The 17,625-nt window shown below is 53.2% G+C and overlaps 2 protein-coding genes across 3 annotated transcripts; one reads left to right on the top strand and one right to left on the bottom strand.

Annotated features, from left to right (window-relative positions):
• Positions 1-8: 8 nt before the first annotated feature.
• On the top strand, positions 9-12,837 carry DNAJC16 (DnaJ heat shock protein family (Hsp40) member C16). 2 transcript variants are annotated; one of them, XM_075113952.1, is made up of 14 exons: positions 9-280; positions 1,453-1,519; positions 2,487-2,817; positions 3,679-3,863; positions 4,926-5,030; positions 5,580-5,738; positions 6,120-6,250; positions 6,492-6,675; positions 6,863-7,045; positions 7,296-7,372; positions 7,858-7,938; positions 8,042-8,140; positions 8,595-8,762; positions 9,180-12,837. In XM_075113952.1, the coding sequence occupies exons 1-14, from the start codon at positions 114-116 to the stop codon at positions 9,574-9,576; spliced, it is 2,334 nt and encodes a 777-aa protein (XP_074970053.1). In that variant the 5' UTR covers positions 9-113; the 3' UTR covers positions 9,577-12,837. The 2 variants fall into 2 exon arrangements, with proteins under 2 accessions (XP_074970053.1, XP_074970052.1); XM_075113951.1 differs by having other exon boundaries at positions 8,592-8,762.
• Positions 12,805-16,965, bottom strand: AGMAT (agmatinase (putative)). Its single transcript, XM_075113954.1, has 7 exons — positions 16,459-16,965; positions 16,107-16,309; positions 15,322-15,370; positions 15,009-15,204; positions 14,490-14,669; positions 14,136-14,220; positions 12,805-13,435 (listed from the first exon to the last, which is right to left on the bottom strand). The coding sequence occupies exons 1-7, from the start codon at positions 16,827-16,829 to the stop codon at positions 13,362-13,364; spliced, it is 1,158 nt and encodes a 385-aa protein (XP_074970055.1). The 5' UTR covers positions 16,830-16,965; the 3' UTR covers positions 12,805-13,361.
• Between the last annotated feature and the right edge of the window lie 660 nt (positions 16,966-17,625).

The raw sequence follows: 17,625 nt of genomic DNA, 5'->3' as shown, positions 1-17,625 counted from the left end.
GGTGACGGCGGGGCGGGCGCGCCGGAAGCGGCGGCGCAGGGTGGCGGAGGGCGGCCCGGTCGCCGGTCCCCTCCGCGTGTCCCCCCGGGACCACTCCGGCCCCCGCCGGGGCCATGGAGCTGGGGCGGGCCGGCCTGGCCTGGGCCGCCGCCCTGCTGCTGGCGGCCCTGGGAGCGCAGGCCGCGGCAGGGGATTTCGACCCGTACCGAGTGCTGGGGGTGGGCCGGAGCTCCAGCCAGGCCGACATCAAGAAGGCCTACAAACGGCTCGCCCGGGAATGGTACGTGCCTGCCCCCTGCCCCGGGCGCTGACACCCCACCCCCCCACCCCCCCACCCCGACCCGAGGGAATGGCAGGGAGATGTGCCAGGGGAGGGTTAGGCTGGGTATTAGGAGAAGGTTCCTCACCCAGGGGGTGGTGGAGCCCTGGAAGAGGCTCCCCAGGGAGGCATCACGGCACCAGCCTGGCGATATTCAAGAAGCACTTGGCCAAGGCCCTCAGAGACATGGCATGAATTTGGGGTTGTCATCTGTGGGGACAGGAGTTGGACTCGATGATCTTTGTGGGTCCCTCCCAGCTCAGGGCATTCTAGGACCCTAGCACCAGGGTGGGACGGACACACAGATGTGGTGTCGTTTCACGTCCCCTCAGATGACAGAGCTAGGCCACTGTGCCCTGAGGAGTGGGTGACACCACTGGGCAGGGGCATTGCCTCCCTGCCCCAGACAAGGCTCCGCAGATGGTCTGAGACAAGCACCGGGTCTTCCTCCTGGGCCAAGAGTCATCCTGAAATGAAGCAGACACCTCCCCGCTAGGAATCCTTGCTGTGAAACCCGCCCCAAGTGTGGCTACAAGGGCAAAAGCTCTCCCTGACTCAGTTGGGAACCTTTGATATACCAGCATCCAGGTTTCAGTTTGATGCATCAGTGTCCAAGGGCGACTCATCCCCCATGCCCAAGGGAAATGCATTGGATCCACAAACATCCTGCCCCTCGCTTTGGCAGTGCAGGCTGAGGAGCAGGCTCGAGGCGTTGCCTCGGAAAATAGCCTCACCCGTAGCGTTTAGAGCCTGCATAGTTTTGCCCGAGACATCCCCGAGGGCCATGATGGGAGGCGTTTTACAGACAGAACGTGGTAGATATGTAGGGCAGCAGCTGAGGGACGCATCACCACAGCAGGTAGGAAAGATACCTTGTCCTGGGCTCAGGCCGCTGGCGATGGACGGAATGGAGGGACGGGTCTGCAGGCAGACAGCACATATTCCCCTGCTGCATTTTGGGATGGGGTTTGGGTAGGGAGAGCACGTGCCGGGCATAAAATCTGATCTCAGCCTTGGGATGCTGCTACGCTCCCCAGCCGTCCACATCCCAGTCGTCTCTGAACAGAGGCTGGAAGCTTGCTGTGCCCCCCAGGGAACTGCTGACCCCCTTTTCCTCCGGTTCTGCCCCGTAGGCACCCTGACAAAAACAAGGACCCAGGAGCAGAAGACAAATTCATCCAGATTAGCAAGGCCTATGAGGTAACACACCCTTCTTGCTGAACTCGCGCAGCTGTTACAAGTTAAGTGCCTGTATTTTTCCGTACCCGGCTTTGTGCTTTTTCTGCGTACACCTACACAGGAAAGGTGCTTGACCCTGCAGAGGCAGATGCTACTGACAGGAAAGCTTTCCTCTGCTTTCTTGACAGAGAGTTGCTGAACAACACCAGCCTGGCCTCCGTGGCAAAGATTTTGCTATGGGTCTGCCCTGTTCTCGCTAAAAAGCCTCAAACGAGGGAGGAGTGGGTATTTGCCGAGCCCCATGCAGCTGGGTGGCCACCTTGTCCATGTCACATACCTACAAGCATTTTGGGGGTGATGTAAGCAACATTAATCACCACATGGCTTTAGTCACCTCCAGTTGTTCTTTGCATAAGTAGTTATTTGCACGTCACTCCTGCACAGCTCTCGAAATCGGCTGCCCCGGTTTGCGGCGGCTGAGCCGATACTTCCGCAGCAAATGAGCTGAGCCCGTGGAAATAACCCAGATTCTCACCTTCCAGCCAAAAAAGGCCGTTTCTCTGTGGGGCTTCTGACTGCTGGCTACAACTTTTGGTGCTTTCCGATGAGTCCAGAAAACCCTCAGTGTTCAAGCAGATGCCAGCAAAAGCCACTCCGGAAAAGAGCGTTAATGCTCAGATGGCATGACGTTCAGGCTCAGGGAGCGATTGGTGTCAGAAATGGGTACGGCAGTGGTGATTTGCTGGTGATTTACAGGTTCCTTTTTTTGGGGCTTTGTCTTTTTCTTACCCTTATTTACCACAGGGAGCCCGGAGGCGATGCAATAGTTCCCTTTTCCAGAATATCTATCCCTCTGACATGCAGCAAAGGCTGCACGTTCCCTCGTAGCCCGACTTTATGCAGCTGCAGTTGTTTACTAAGGGATTCTTGTCAGGGCGGTTCTCCCTCACGGGTTCAGGTGACCGTTCTTCTATCATCTTCTCTCCAGATTCTCTCCAATGAGGAAAAGAGGGCAAACTTTGATCGCTACGGAGATGCTGGGGAAAGCCAGGGCTACTCTCAGCACCAGCATCGCCAGTTCCACCACTTCCATGAAGGCTTCTATTTTGATGAGTCTTTCTTCCATTTCCCCTTTAATTCGGAGAGGCGCGACACCTCCGACGAGAAGTATTTGCTCCATTTTTCCCACTACATCAATGAAATCGTGCCAGATAGTTTCAAGAAGCCTTACCTCATTAAAATAACCTCGGACTGGTGTTTCAGCTGCATCCACATCGAGCCCGTGTGGAAGGAAGTCGCTCAGGAATTGGAGGCGCTGGGTAAGGAGGAGGCCATTTAGGCCAGGCATGTGTCCCTCGCCCAGCAAGGCTGCAGAGATTGCCTTCAGCTTTGGAGGAACGAGCTGAACCTGTAGATTTCCTATGGGGTTTATCCTAATGCTTTCCCAAATGTTACTAATATCATAATCGATGAAGCTATGTGTTAGGAATGAGGAAAGAACCAGTCCCGTAGATCGCAAGAGCAAGATGCCTTTTCTCCTGCCCATAGAGCTAGCGGCTTAGTCCAACGCTGATGATTACAAACGATGGTGTGGCCGAGGGCCGATGGCACCACCGCGAGTTTAGGCCACCGGCATAAGTGCCGTGTCGCATTTCGTCCTGTGCTCAGATGGCTTTGGTAAGCAAATGACCCTGCAGAATACGTCCTTGACTCTAGGGCCGCTGCTGTACGGTGATGTTTTGAGACTTAGTGAACAGGTTTGGATGTGAGGGAGGTATTTTGTCCCTCCAGCCCCAGCTTCCTTGTTTTCCCCGCAGAGGTTGTCTGCATGCGCTTCCAGAAAAACACAAACTCAATGGACGGCAGGAGACAAAGGCATCGTAGTTCCTGCTTACTAAGATTTTTCTCCTTGAGGTTTTACTGTGAAAAATGAAATGAAATATGAGTGGACAGAACAAAAGAGGACAGTGTGTTCTCTCCCCTAGACAAATCTAGGAGTTTTAAATACAATTTTCAGGGGATTGGAAGAGGAGGAAAGTACAGAGTTAGGAAAGACTATTGCATGAATAACTCCTGAGCAGGGTGCTGGGCAAGGGAACAGGTCTTCCACCTCAGTTTTCTGCTATATGCATCTGGGGTCATCAGTGATCTCTCGTGTGAACCCGCTTCTCCTTTGTCAGGAGCGGGAATCGGAGTCGTTCACGCTGGGTACGAAAGGCGCCTCGCCCATCACCTGGGTGCACACAGCACACCGTCCCTGCTAGGGCTCATTAACGGGAAAATCACCTTCTTCCACAACGCTGTCATTCGGGAAAACCTGCGCCAGTTCGTGGAGAACCTTCTGCCAGGGAATCTTGTAGAAAAGGTACGCTTGAGTAAGTGTGTCATGTGCTGCTTCTCGTGTCTGTCTGGATACTCATCTCTCCTTAGCTGTTTCGGCAGCTAATCTGTTTAATTTGGCCCCTGAGCTGATCTGCCTCACGAATGTGAGAAGATCTGACTGAGGCTGGTGAAGCGAGGCGGTTTGAGAGCTGTAATCACAGCTACAAACCCCGGAGCTGTCAGAAGCCATCGCGCAAGGCGGCTCCGTAACGCTTCTCGCGAAAGGGCTAGTCCCGCTACGACGTGGTTATGCCAGCAGCTTTGTGTGCCTGCCGCCCTCCCGGCTGTCGTACCCCGTGGCTGCCAGAGCTGTACAAAAGCTACCCCTGGGTTAGGAATCAGTGCTTGTGCCCTACCTGCCTGCTGGATTTCACTTCCCTTCTACTTTCTCGGGGTTTCATCCAGCAAATTAAGGACCATTCGCTAACTGGTAGGCTGAAACTCACCCGCATGGAGACCCGAGGTTTGCTTCATCTGGTTTTGATTCAGACCTTTGAAACCAGAGCCAGCAGTGTGAGCCCTTTCAAAGTTAGAGCTACAAACCTCCCAGTAAATAGAAAATTCCTGCATTTTGGCCTTGCTCAGTTATTTTTGGCGGGGTTCTCAAGCACCCACCTCCCCTTTTGGTGCCATGTGGCTGGGTGAGCCCCACTGCGCTCTCACCTGCCTGTCCTCTGCCTGCAGCCTCCTTTTCCCTTGGGGTCTTCAGCAAGGGCTGCCCTTCCCAATGCGCTCTTGACCTGCTGACCTCCAGGTATTGGAGTTTGTGACCCAAAAGCAGGGTCTGCTGTCCCTTTCCACAGCTACAGCAGCTGTTTCACCTCCCACAGCCAGGCGTTCCTCAAAAAAGGAGCTAGCAGTCAGCTCTCCTCTCCCTGCAGGCCCCTGATTGAGCTGTGATCTCCCTTTTATCTCCTTCCTCTAGGTCAAAGAGGTACCACAGCAGCTTTTTGCAGCCTCAGTTCTCATTCGGACACCTGGCTGTACAGCATTGCATGTGTCTAACCGCTCCGAGGTTAAACTAATGTGCTGATTCTATTTAAAGATTACAGATAAAAACTACATCCGCTTTCTTTCCAACTGGAAGAAAGAAAACAAGCCCCATGTCCTCCTATTTGATCATATGCCAGTTGTGCCGCTGTTATACAAGGTAATAAGATTTCTATCGCTGTGTTGTCGACTTGCTAATAAATCCAGCTGTTCCAAAAGAAAATGCGATGTTGCTGTGAGCAGAGGCAGTTTGACACTTCTAAATTCTATTGACCGGGTCTAGGGGAGAGCAGAGAGTTTCTCTGTCCTGCCACGGCTGTACCCTTAGCGAGCGCGAAAGTGCGGGTGGGTTTCGGAAGTAGCGGCGACAGAGGCGCACACTAACCTTTACAGGTAAGGAGGGGATTTTGTGGCACATCTAATTTGGGTTACCAGAAAGCCCGTTGCCTAAGAAACCCCTGCTCCCCTGCAAAATGTCAGGTTGTAAAATAAATCTGCGGATCTGTTGAGGCTCCCGGTACAGTGACTAAGAGAATGCAAACTGCAGTTCAGTGAGGGAGAGGAAGGGCTTTTACCTCCTGCAGCACGTACCCAGTGACATTTAAACAGCAGGAGGTGTTCTCGAAGCAAAGTCACCACAGGCGCTCGGGGGAGAAAATGCTGTTTGCTCTGTAATGTAAACATGCGCGGGCGCTTTCTTCCCGTCCAGCTGACTGCCTTTGCCTACCGAGACTACTTGTCCTTTGGTTATGTGTACGTCGGACTCCAAGGCACTGAAGAGTTGTCCAGTCAGTACAACATCAATGTCTACACTCCCACCATGATGATCTTCAAGGAGCACATCGACAGGCCCGCTGATGTGGTGCAGGTATTGCCCAGAGCCGTTGCCGGGAGCTTAATGTGAAACGGACGCTGAGGTTTTGTGACTGGGCTTGCGACGAGGGGTTAGTCAGTGGCGTGTTTCAGAATTGGGAGCATTTGTCCTCAGCAGAAACTCGGGCTCCAGCAGAGGCAGAGAGCAACCGTGAGGAGGGACCAAGCTCGGCAGGCCTCAGCTACAGCGTCTGACCCTTTGAGGAGGGTGGCCGCAGGTAGCTTCTTGGTCTCAGGGCCTCAAAACAACGGGGGTGGTTTCAGCGAGGCCCGTGATGGCTGGCAGCCTTCCCCAGGCTTCAGATGAGAACATCGCAAAGGCTTTATTCTCCTTAGCCTGCTCGGTTCTGACCTCTGCTTTCCTTGTCCTCGCCAGGCACGAGACATGAAGAAGCAGCTCATTGATGACTTCCTTTCCCAGAATAAGTTCCTCATGGTGGCCAGACTCACCAACCAGAGGCTGTTCCAGGAGCTGTGTCCCGTGAAGAAGTCTCACCGTCAGCGAAAGTAAGGCTCCGCGGGTGACACATCCCCCTTTTTGTTCCCCAAGGCTTGGGGGCCGCTCCTAAAGGCACCTTGTGTTTGATTCGGAGGGAAAAGGGAAACAACTACATTGGATCGTGCTGGGTATCCGCATTGTTTGATAGGTTTCTGGCACTTCAGGATCGTTCTGGCTAGCAGGAAGGGGATGGTCATTTCCTCTCACGTCCAGAATGGCTCTTAATCCTCCCTCTGGTTGTGTTTCTAGGCACTGTGTGGTCTTACTTACCGGAGAAGGCGATAAGTTTGCTGAGGCTTACGAGGCATTTTTGACTTTTGCTGTGGCCAACACAAAAGACACGCTGAAGTTTGTGCACATCTATAACGATCGGCAGCCGGAATTTGTGGACGCCTTGCTGATGGATGATGAGAAGTATCGAGGAAAATCAGCTGTGAGGGTTTCCTTTTTCTTCTCTCCCCCCGCTTCTTTTTTTCATCTCTCATTTTTCTTCAGATCACTTTATGTAGGACGCTATACCTTGATCTGACACCTAATTTGGGCAGTAATTAGAAGCATAACTTCTGCCTAGTAAAAAGTACCTTCCACTCTGACATGTGCAATGTTCTTGGCTCATCCAGGTGGTCATTCTGGAGAGACGCAATAACGCAGGGAAGGTCGGCTATAAAACCTTGGAGGAGGCCTGGCAAGGCAGTAAAGAGGACAACTTCATCCTCCTGGATCTCCTGGACCAGTTGAGGACAGACCCCAGCCTTCTCTCTTCAGAGACTGTCCTGGCAGACTTGAATGATGAACTCGCTCCCGTGAGTGCTCGGCCTTTCCAGCTGCCTAATAGCCACGTTACCTTTTTGGACAGTCCCGTTGCGGTCATTCACAGGCACTAATTTTATTTTAAAATACCAAGGCAAGAGTCTTAAAAGTTTTCTCGCACATGGAAGGAAGCTTGTGGCGTGCTCCAAAGCTGATTCAGCCCAGGGTTCTGTTTAAGGGGCGGGAGTCCCATCAGGGGCCTGGACAGTGCATTTGTCATTTGCTTTTCTTCTTTTTAAACAGATGTTCCTTATCCGATGGCTCTACTCCATGATGGATTATATCTCGGACTGCTGGGACAGCTTGTTTCATAGTAACTGGTAGGGATTGGGTGTTAACAAGTCTCTAAAGGGCGTGGGATTGCTGTTATCTTGTTCAGATATGTAGTAGAACCAGATTCTTATTACCAGGAATTGGGAACATACCAAAACACAGAGGCGCCATACCCTCTGGAGGTTTAGGTGAAGAGCGCTGACACCACAGCAGTGCTAGCTTCTGCCCCAAGTACTGGGTACTTTGGCCCTGGGGCTGAGCATGGACATTACACTCCAGAAAAACACCCAACTGTTGTTGTTTTTCACCGCTTCCCTGTCACTTTATTTTAAAAATGGATGCATTTTTTTTCTCTTCCTTTTGGGTGGGAGCAGGACAGCACTCAAAATCTTGATCGTCTTTAGGACCCCAGGAAACGAGCCGAGTTTCTGGGGAAACTGCTTGGTATTACTTGAGGTAGACAGGAACTGAAATTCGAGCAGACACCGTGCAACTCGCTGACCTGATTGCTGTTTGCAAATCTTCCCCTCAGGCGAGAAATGATGCCGCTGCTGTCCCTGCTCTTCTCTGCGCTCTTCATTCTCTTTGGCACCGTTATTGTTCAGGCTTTCAGGTGAGCGCATGCCAAAACGTCCTCAGGGATCTTACGGTCCAGCCAGTAGCACCTCAGCCCAGTCTGGTGCCTGAAACACACGTGAGATAATCTTCCTTTGCAGTGATTCGAGCGACACAAGGGACTCTCCTCCCTCTGAGAAAGAAGAAACCGCCACAAAGACTGAGAAGAACGACACGAGCTTCAGCAAAGAGAGTAACAGGTTCCTTCCCTACTTTATTCTCCAAAAATGTTTTCTGCTGACGTATTGCTTGGGGAGTGTTGCGCAGAGAGAGGACGCAGAGGGCGTTAGGTGGACAGCAGAGAAGTGCCAGGGTTGCGCGGGCACAGCGCAGTCGTTGAGCGGGGTAGTGCGGGCACAGCAAGGCGAGGAGGAGCGTGGTTAGCCAGGACCCAGGCCAGCAAGGAGCGGGATGCACTAACTTGATGATTAAGCAATTCCCACTGAGTTTTGCCCAGACAACAGCCTTGGGAGAAAGGTAAAGGTCTGACTGACTTGTTGGGAGAGATCCAAGTCTGGCCATTGCACCGATTAATCTGGCTTTCACTACAGGGCACACTGTAAGGACGCAGGGAACAAGTTCATGGTTTCTCCGCCCTTGGTCGCTCTCGGCCCCTTGTTTCCCTTTCACTCAGTCACTGTTTTGTTGCAGCAGGATTCCCAAAAAGGGCTTCGTCGAGGTGACTGAGCTAACGGACATCAACTACAACAGCAACTTGGTACGCCTGAGGCCGGGTCACATGAACGTGGTCTTGATCCTGTCCAACTCGACCAAGACCGTCCTCCTCCAGAAGTTTGCCCTGGAAGTCTACACGTTCACAGGGTAGGCTGGGGCCCTCCCCGGGTTTCTGTTACTATTCTAACAACTTGTGTAATGCCTCTCTGACGACAAGTTAGGAGCAGTGTTGGCTCAACCACCAGGAGAGAACGCTTTTGGCGAGCAAAGCGGCCTCTGCGCTCATTAGCCACCAAAAACCGAGCGGCCTTTCCCGGCCGTACTCAGTGAAGGTGGCCAGACAGGTCTGGCGCTGCTGCCGCTTTGGCTGTGCCCACACTTCAATAAAGCGCGACAGTGCCACACACTAGGTAGTTGTCACCTGTGCTGGACTGGGTTAAAAAAGGAGCTGTGGCGACACAGCTCTGCACCTGCCCTTGTTTACAAACGCTTACCTGTCTGGTAGGAATCCAGTCTGACTCGGGAGACATGCTAATCCTGCTTCTTCTCTGCTTTTCGCCCCAGGAGCAGCTCTCTTCATTTCTCCTTCCTCAGCCTGGACAAGCACCGGGAATGGCTGGAGTACCTGTTAGAGTTTGCTCAGGATGCGGCCCCCATCCCGAACCAGTACGACAAACATTTCCTCGAGCGCGACTACACAGGCTATGTCCTGGCTCTTAACGGCCACAAGAAATACTTCTGCCTCTTTAAGCCTCACAGATCGGGGGATGATGGGGGAACCCTGGGATCATGCGAGGATTACGATTCCTCGCTACACACAGAAGCCAGAGGGAAATCCTCCTGCAGCCCAGAATCTAGATCCATTAAAAACAAATTACACAAATTATCCTTTTGGATGGAACGCCTCCTAGAGGGTTCCTTACAGAGGTTCTATATCCCCTCATGGCCCGCGCTAGACTGAGGGATTTTAAAGAGATTCTAACGGACAAACTTTTTATGAAGACAACAAGGGACAGCGCTTTCCAGGAACACACAAACAAGCGTGACGAATGGACCTTAGGTTTTAGATGAACTCTCCTAGGGCCACCAACTAGAAAATGTCTCCCCGTGTCCGGAGCCCGGGAGTCCAGCCGAGTGCACCGAAATTCCCTCCACCAACTCCTTCATGCGTTTGGATGCTGTACAACCGAAGAGCCAAGTCCCTTTTTCCCTTCTCGTCCTGCCGCATCTGCTTCCTGAGTCACCCCCTCCCCCCAGTTCCACCTCTCGTTTTACCTCGATTGAAGAAAAACCCCATGACTTCTCTGCAGCGGTGACTCAGACAGGACGTGGCCGGTGACACAGGTCGGGTTGTGGTTCTCTCTCTCCCCTTCCCCGTGTGCTTAGCCCATGGTGCATGATGTAACACTGGCAAGACCCTGCAGACCCTCCCAGGCCGTGCCCTTCCAAAAGGCCTCCTCCCACCAGGCAGTCGTTCTTATCGGCTTTCCCCTGTGGTAAGTGATCTAGAGTATGGTCGGGAGCATCTTCCTCGTAGCAAACCCATAGCTGGGACTCGCCTGTGGTGCGGGTTTGTAGGTGATCTGCATGTTTCATGCTCCTCGTGTCATAGTTCCACGCGCCACTTCACCAGCTAAACCATAACCAGGGAGGGAAGGGGTTTTGCACGGCCGTAAATACTGTAAAGGTGTTGAGCCATTTAAATGTCACACTGATTTTTTCGGATGCCTTTCTGCTTCTGTCGATTTTAGACGATGTATCCTAGAGCCATAACTTTAACTGTGTCCTCAGATTGTAGGCGTGAGCTGCTATGAGCCAGTAGATGTGTAAAAGAAACTCTACCTAGCTGCTAGAGAGTTGGTCCGGGCTCCTTTCCAACACCCTTACATCTGTAGTACAAACCAACCTTTCTTTGTATCAAGGAACCTAATTCTTCAATGATTGTATTCTTGAAATGTTGCCCTAGAAGTGCTGTACCATCAGACCGTCGCTTAGGCGTGAGACTCCTTTTGGTTTAGGCATGGGTTTCAGCCTCTTGCCCGTTTCCTTCCTGACACAAACCCTTGTTTCTCAACATGCAAGCTGCTGCCTTGGTTTTTTGTTTCTTTGTGTTAGGTTTGTTGGTTTTTTTTTTTAACTCGTAGGTCTGTGTGAAGCTAGAACAGTCGTAAAGTGCAGGGTTTGGTTTATGCTTTGCTCTAGCAGTGCTCCAACAGCCACTTCCAATGCCGCTGGGGGGGACGGGTGGCCCTTGGTTAGGCGGAAGGAAGCAGACTCACAGCCACTTTCCTCTCCTCAAGTGATAAAGCAAAGCAGCAGGGTTTCTCTTTGCAGCCCGGACCAAAATCCTGCTGGGCTTGTGCTTCCTTTTCACTGCTCCGGGGCAGGCACTGTCGGCTGGGCTGGTACTTGCTGTGCCTCCTCCCACTGCCCCACACGGTACTGAGTCGCTGTTAGGCTACAGCACTGCCGCAGCACGGGGCTCTGAGTAGGGCAGCCTGTGCCGCGGGGCTCTGAACCTGACGGTAGGGCGCTCGTTTGAGTACATGGTGTTAATTAAAAGCTCACTCAGCCCTTGCAACCATCTTAGCGGAGCTGCCGGTTAGTAGGAATAACTGCTGCTCTCTGAGCTAGCTGCCAATCCCATACGGAATCCGGGAACGCTCAAGTCATTTTGCTGCCTACATGACGTAGTTGCTCACAGACCCTTGGCTTGCTGCATTCCTCCCTGCCCTGGGAGCAGACCGGCGTGCTTCCACCACCGTAGGTATCTCAGACACCGTGTATAATGTACTTCCAAATAAAGGCTATGATGCTACCAACTGACCCTACGTGAGGTTACTTAATTTTAGCTCAGCGGACTCCAAGCTTGTGCTGCTGTATGAATGACGCACTAGAGTAGAGGGAAGGAAGGAAGGTGACGTCTTCTCCCTGCCAAAAAGAGCTCTAAGGCGCACCCATACTGCCGAAATAGAGCAGGACGGGGAGCAAAACACTGGCCTGATGCTGCTAGACTTCATTTTCATCTGGCTAGTGTGATCGCCGTAGCACTCATGTTTTTCCCCGCAGCTTGCCATGCAGGACGTGGCTCGAGTAAGGTTGCAGCCCAGTGGAAGGTTCCGCATAACTTTTTAAATATTTGCAAAAGCAAAACAGAATGCTGTCTGGGTCTCTGCTGTCTCTTCAGCTAGTCAGAAAACCCTCAGAGCATTCAAAAAAGTGCCTAGCTGTGCTACTGCAAGGGAATTCAGCCCTGCCCCAAGTAAGAGGGTAAGGCCTTACGGCCTTCGAAATGCAGCTCGTGTGCCTCACCCCTCCTGGAATCCTGTTTTTAATTTTCTTTTTAGCACAGATAACCTCCCCGTTAGACTGCATTTCGTTTAAGGCGCGCTTGCAGCAGTCCACCCTCGCCGGCTGTGGCTGGACGGGAGCATGGCTCCTGTTGAGCTGTAACTCTGCCCTTTGCTGTGCTTAACCAGGTCAGACTTAACTCAGCTCATGTCGCTGTTTTATGGAAAAACTTTCAGGGGCTGAAGCAAACGCCAAACTGTTCTAAACCCTCGTTTAGTTAGCTTTACTGTCCACCGTGGAGCACTGGCTGCGTGCTTTCTCATAGAAGAGCATGGTCAGAGGCTGCTTATGCCTGATGTCTGTCTGCCCTCTCCCAGCAGCCGTGAGCCGTCACCCCCCAGTAATTTTCTAACGTGCCACCTCCAGCAGTGCTTGACCCATCACAACGTATCAGCAGCGAAAGGCGCTTGCGATTCAGTTATGCACACGGTGGTTGGTAATCCAAAGATTGAAGAAATCCGGTCCTAGTGCCCTGTCCTAGTGAACTCTGAGCAAGCGCACACCGCTCAGAAGCTGAAGCAAAGGGATACAGGCCCCCAGGTCTATAAAGGCTGTACCAAAACTCCTCCCCGAGCTGAGCGTGGTGGGCAGCAGCCATCGCGGCTGCCTGCTTCCGCTCCGCTGTTCACCGAAAGCCTGCCAGGAACTAGTAAGCTAACGCAGCCTGAGAAGTAGGACTGAAAACTAGGTACATATTTTGCACTTTTGATACTGGGAGGGGGGAATTAACTTATTTGGCAAACTTGTCTTTTTTATTTTTGGTTTTGTTGGGTTTTGGTTTTTTTTTTTGTATTTGTGAACAGGCACTGATGTCATTTTGTTTTAAGACTATTACAGATTCGCAACCAAAATAAACTATTTTAATGTGTGATGAGGCGGCTCTGTGTTTCCTTGTACAAACCAACCACACCTCCGCATCAGTTCCGATATTCCAGGGGAAATTAAACGCTCCTGCCATCAGAGACGCCTGATTATCCCCAGCAGGAAACTATGCCCCTGCTCAATGAACAAGCCCTGGGCCACCTTCGGCTGCCCGCCCTTCTGTTGTCCTGCTTTGTGTCTTAATGGAAGAAATCTTTTACCAGTGATAGTTTTGCCGTGAGCCCCTATGAGCCAGGTGAGGCATTCCAGCTGTGAAAGCAGAGGCGAAACGCCATTAAGCCTCATCTTTTCCTTTCCCAGGCCAACTCAGAAGGTACAGACACCAGTAAATGGGCTACTCAACCCCATTTGCTACCACAGTTTATCAGCCTGAAATTAACTTTTCTAGTGGTAAATGGCACTTATTCCTTACTGCAAAGCCCGCCTTTGCTGCGACAGGTTGAGGGGAACAGGACACAGAAAGCCTCAGCAGATACCGGGGTTGCATCACCCCGGGGCAGGCAGGAGCTGCCCTCATGTTGTCTTCACGCGGGGCAGAATGCACAGCATCTCAAAGAGCAGGTTCGCCCCCAGGAGGGCTGTGTTACCTGGGAAAGGACAAAATGGGGGGGGGGGGGGAGCAAGCTGTCAATGCCCGACCACTTTCACCCTCAGCGGTCAGCCGCCTCTGCCAGGCACACATCTTTCTCTCATAGAATCATAAAGGTTGGAAAAGACCCTTAAGCTCATCACATCCAACCACTAACCTATCACTGCCAAGCCCACCACTAAACCACATCCTCAAGCACCACGTCTACCCTTCTTTTAAATACCTCCAGGGATGGAGACTCCACCTCCTCCCTGGGCAGCCTGTGCCAGTGCTTGACAGCCCTTTCGGTGCAGAAGTTTTTCCTAATATCCAACCTGACACAGCTTGAGGCCGTTTCCTCTCATCTTACCGCTTGTTACTAGGGAGCAGAGACCGACCCCTGCCTCACTACAACCTCCTTTCAGGCAGTTGCAGAGAGCGAGGTCTCCCCTCAGCCTCCTCCAGGCTAAACCGCCCCAGCTCCCTCAGCCGCTCCTCATAAGACTTGTTCTCTAGACCCTGCCCCAGCTCCGCTGCCCTTCTCTGGACACGCTCCAGCCCCTCAAGGGCCTTCTTGTCCCGAGGGGCCCAAACCTGAGCCCAGCATTCGAGGTGGGGCTTCACCAGTGCCGAGCACAGGGGCCCCATCCCTGCCCGGCTCCTGCTGGCCACACCAGTGCTGACACAAGCCAGGAACTCTGAACCATCTTTAGACTGACCAGAGACATCGTACATTGGTGCAACTTCCACAAGGTCACATCCCACTATGTTCAGTCCTTTGCAGCCACGAATAATCTCCAAAGCCTAGGAAAAAAAAACCAGATTTGGGGTCAAGACATACATCTCACCTAGCAGACTGGTCTCAGGGCTCTGCTTTCCCCTTGTGCAACTAAGGAAACCCAGCCTATGCAGACCAGATCGCATCAGTTCAATGTTTACTTTCCTCGTTACCACTATGAAATGCTCCCTGGTCTCCATAACCCTTTACTTTGCTGCGCTGGCGGTATGACTTCCTTTCCAGGGAGCAAAACCATCCCCTTCTCACCGAGAAACGACGCTGCACCCCCCCTTACCTGCGCAGGCGTGAGCCCGGCTATCTCCGGCGTTCCGGTGCCTGGGGCATAGGCGGGGTCTAGTCCATCGATATCGAAACTGATGTACACCGGCTTGTCCTCCATCTGCTTCCTCACCTCGCCCATCAGCGGCACCAGCGACCTCCCCCAGCACTCTTCAGCCAGGACCACCCGGAAACCCTGTGCGTGCACAGACACGCAGGCGCCCACTCAGGGAAAGGCGGGCAAAGCGGAGCATCCCCTGCCCCACCGGGGCTTTCTGCCGGGATAAAGCCTCATCCCTGGGACCAAGCTGCACCTCAAAGCACCCTCCGCTCACCCCTACTTTCTTATTCTCCGCTCAGCTAACACCTCCATGGGCTGGGACTGCTTGTCCTGCAGGCCAAGCCACTGGCATGGGAAAAAGATGCAGAAAAGATGTTTCTTCTCCCACTGAAGCAAAGGGAACATGACTGACATTGGAATATTAACGGCAGGGGAAGAAAGCAGCGCTCGGTGCGTGGCTGTGGCTCAGCTCACCTGGTCCTGGCAGTACTTGTAAGGATGGGGGTCATAGGAGGAGCCCCGGATGCCGATCTGGACCACACGGCTACAGTCCAGCAGCCCCTCCTCCACACAGCGCCGGAACGGGGTCCCGTGATATATCTTCTCCCCCAGGGCTCTGTCTCCAGTGTCGGTGTGAGCATCCACATGCACCAGTCCCACAGGACCATGCCTAGTCAAGACAAGGTGGCCGCATTAGTCCCCTGCCTACTCCACGGACAGCAAACCAGCAGCCTCCCTGAGGCTCCTGCCCAGGTCCTTATTCTACATCTCCAGGTTAGAAACTTACTTTTCTGCCACGGCCTGCAGGATGGGGTATGTTATGGTGTGATCTCCACCTGCAACAGGATAGGGAAGAGGGGGTAGCACACTGCAAGAGGTGCTCAGCACTCATTACAGTTGTTCCCAGGTGATATATTTCCCCCCTTGCATTTTTCCTGCACTTATACACCCCAGGGCTTCATTCCTAAAGGAAAACCTGAGGCTCCCAGGTGCAGGTCACTTTCTCTCTCCTCTTCCCACCTCGGGGCAGCCTATGGAGCGGGACCCTTGACCAAGCTTATAAATAGGTGCTTGATTCACTTCAGAGGACGCTGTAACTGATAATCTGCCCCTCATTATTCTATACACTTGCTTCACTTAGCGATGCCAAGCTGCGACGGCTGGGAACTTGAACACGCGCCCAAATCACGCCTTGTGCAAAGCAGCACGCTGCCTCGGGCGCTCGCTCAAGCTTGAAGCTTTCCAGAGGGACACAAACCGCTCTTGCTTTGGGTCCGGCTCATAAGGACACAAAAAGCACATCATTGACTGTATTTACGTTGGGCTTCAGGCTGTGCTTGCTAGGGAGCACTCAAACAGTCTCTTGGCTGACCCATCCTCCTCATTTTTGACACAGCGCAAGAGGCATTATTATTGGCAGTGATTTCAGCAGAGAGCCTGTAAACCTATCCACGATACAGCACAATGCCCAGCGAGGGGGACAGGCTCATCGCTCACTTTCTACCGCGTTCAGACCGAATGAGGGCAGGAGGAGAGGGAGTTTGGATGAGCAGGGAGATGCGGGGTCCTTACCCAAGGTGAGGGGCACACAGCCCGAGGCCACTATCCTCTGGTAGGACTCTCGGATGAGGCGGCAGCTGTCAGGCAGGTTGTAGAGGTTCACGTTCACATCCCCAATGTCAGCCACCTGCAAGGAGTCGAAAGGCGCTGCCCCGGTGCTGGCGTTGTACCTCCTCACCATCACGGACTCGGCCCGGATCTGGCGCGGACCGAACCTGGGGAGAGAGAGCGCACGGCCCGGGAAAGGTGCTGGGCAGATCCCGATGCCAGCACCACAAATGCAGCACTCCTCTTGCGGGAGGAGAGCCGTGCTGGCCAGCCAGAGCAAAGCACCAGCTGCCCTGGCACCACGGCTAGCCCTTACCTGGCTCCCGGCCGGTTGGATGTGCCCATGTCTAGAGGGACACCAACAAAAGCTGCGTCCAGTCCCTCCGCTGATACCTGAACAGGCAGTTTCATCATGGAGCAGACCCCCACGGGCCGGGCCACGAGCTGGGCACAGGGGGGCAGGTTGAACTGTGAGCCCCAGCGGCATGGGGCCCCATGCCCTGGGGCCGGGTGCAGGAGGAGCCCCACGGACACACTGGGCGAGGAGCCGGAGGCGGCCAGAAGAGCCGGGGGCCACAGGCTGTGGCGAAGGGCGGCTGCTGCAGCAGCCCCTGACATCTTAGAAGCGCAGAGCCTGGCTTCCCGGGGCAGCAGCTGGCTGCAGCCAGCCCAGAGCAGGCGCCTCATCCTGTCCCAAAGGCTCCGACCCTCTGCCCCACACAGAGCAGAGTGAAGGGTGCCACAGAGGCTGTCCCGCCTTGGCTGGAGTGCTGCAGCTGGGCAGAGAGCCAGCCACCTCCACTATCCCTCCCTCCACCCTCCCGGGGGTTCAAAGTGCAGCTGGACACCCAGGGCTGCTCGGGAAAGGGCAGACATTCGGCTGGGGTTCCCAGGAAACACCAGGAACAAACGCAACAAGTGGCTTCAGCTCAAGCATTGGGATTAGCATGACAGGGAAAGAGGGATGTGGCGGGACATGTTGCAGTTTTGCTCCCTTTGGGCATTTGCAGAAAGTAAGGCAGCATTTGTTGCATTAACAGCATATGCTTTTAAACTGCACTTTACAAAAGCACCCAGGATGCTAAAAAATCATAAAAATGTCTTGTTAATGGAAGGCGGGCAGTGAAAGAAAACAAAAAAAGGTCTAACCTCAGCAGAACCGTAGACAGACAAAATGCAAGCAAAGGAGAAGCAATAATAGGGATTTAAGAACCAGAGGCAGTGCTGCGGGACAAGCGCTTTAAGCCATTTTTGGGGACAGAGAGATGAAATAAGACGACTTCCAGGGGAAGCAAGTTTCCAATGACTGGAGTTACCCAGCACAGATCAAACCCTGGTTAGCCTAATAACGACACACTTCAAATCCAATGGCTCCAGCTCCTAATTCTGGTCCCTACTCATGTAGCCATCAGACCTGGGAAGAAGATCAAGGGGAAAAAAGCCAGAGTATGTTCACAGCAGAAAGCCTGCTCTCCACACAGCT

This window comes from Phalacrocorax aristotelis, chromosome 19 (genome assembly GCF_949628215.1).
Source record: "Phalacrocorax aristotelis chromosome 19, bGulAri2.1, whole genome shotgun sequence".
Taxonomy (NCBI): Eukaryota; Metazoa; Chordata; class Aves; order Suliformes; family Phalacrocoracidae; genus Phalacrocorax; species Phalacrocorax aristotelis.
The sequence above is the reverse complement of the archived record's forward strand: the minus strand, read 5'-3'. Positions and strand labels throughout refer to the sequence as shown.

Bases quoted from the DNA above. Each gene is read 5' to 3' on its own strand.
- DNAJC16 (XM_075113951.1), top strand. From the start codon at position 114: ATGGAGCTGGGGCGGGCCGGCCTGGCCTGGGCCGCCGCCCTGCTGCTG. The intron at 1,520-2,486 runs GTAACACACCCT...TCTTCTCTCCAG, and splicing joins AGATTAGCAAGGCCTATGAG to ATTCTCTCCAATGAGGAAAA. The intron at 5,739-6,119 runs GTATTGCCCAGA...TGTCCTCGCCAG, and splicing joins GGCCCGCTGATGTGGTGCAG to GCACGAGACATGAAGAAGCA.
- AGMAT (XM_075113954.1), bottom strand. From the start codon at position 16,829: ATGAGGCGCCTGCTCTGGGCTGGCTGCAGCCAGCTGCTGCCCCGGGAA. The intron at 15,371-16,106 runs GTAAGGACCCCG...ATCCTGTTGCAG, and splicing joins CTGTGTGCCCCTCACCTTGG to GTGGAGATCACACCATAACA. The intron at 13,436-14,135 runs GTCAGTCTAAAG...GTCCTTTCCCAG, and splicing joins ACCAATGTACGATGTCTCTG to GTAACACAGCCCTCCTGGGG.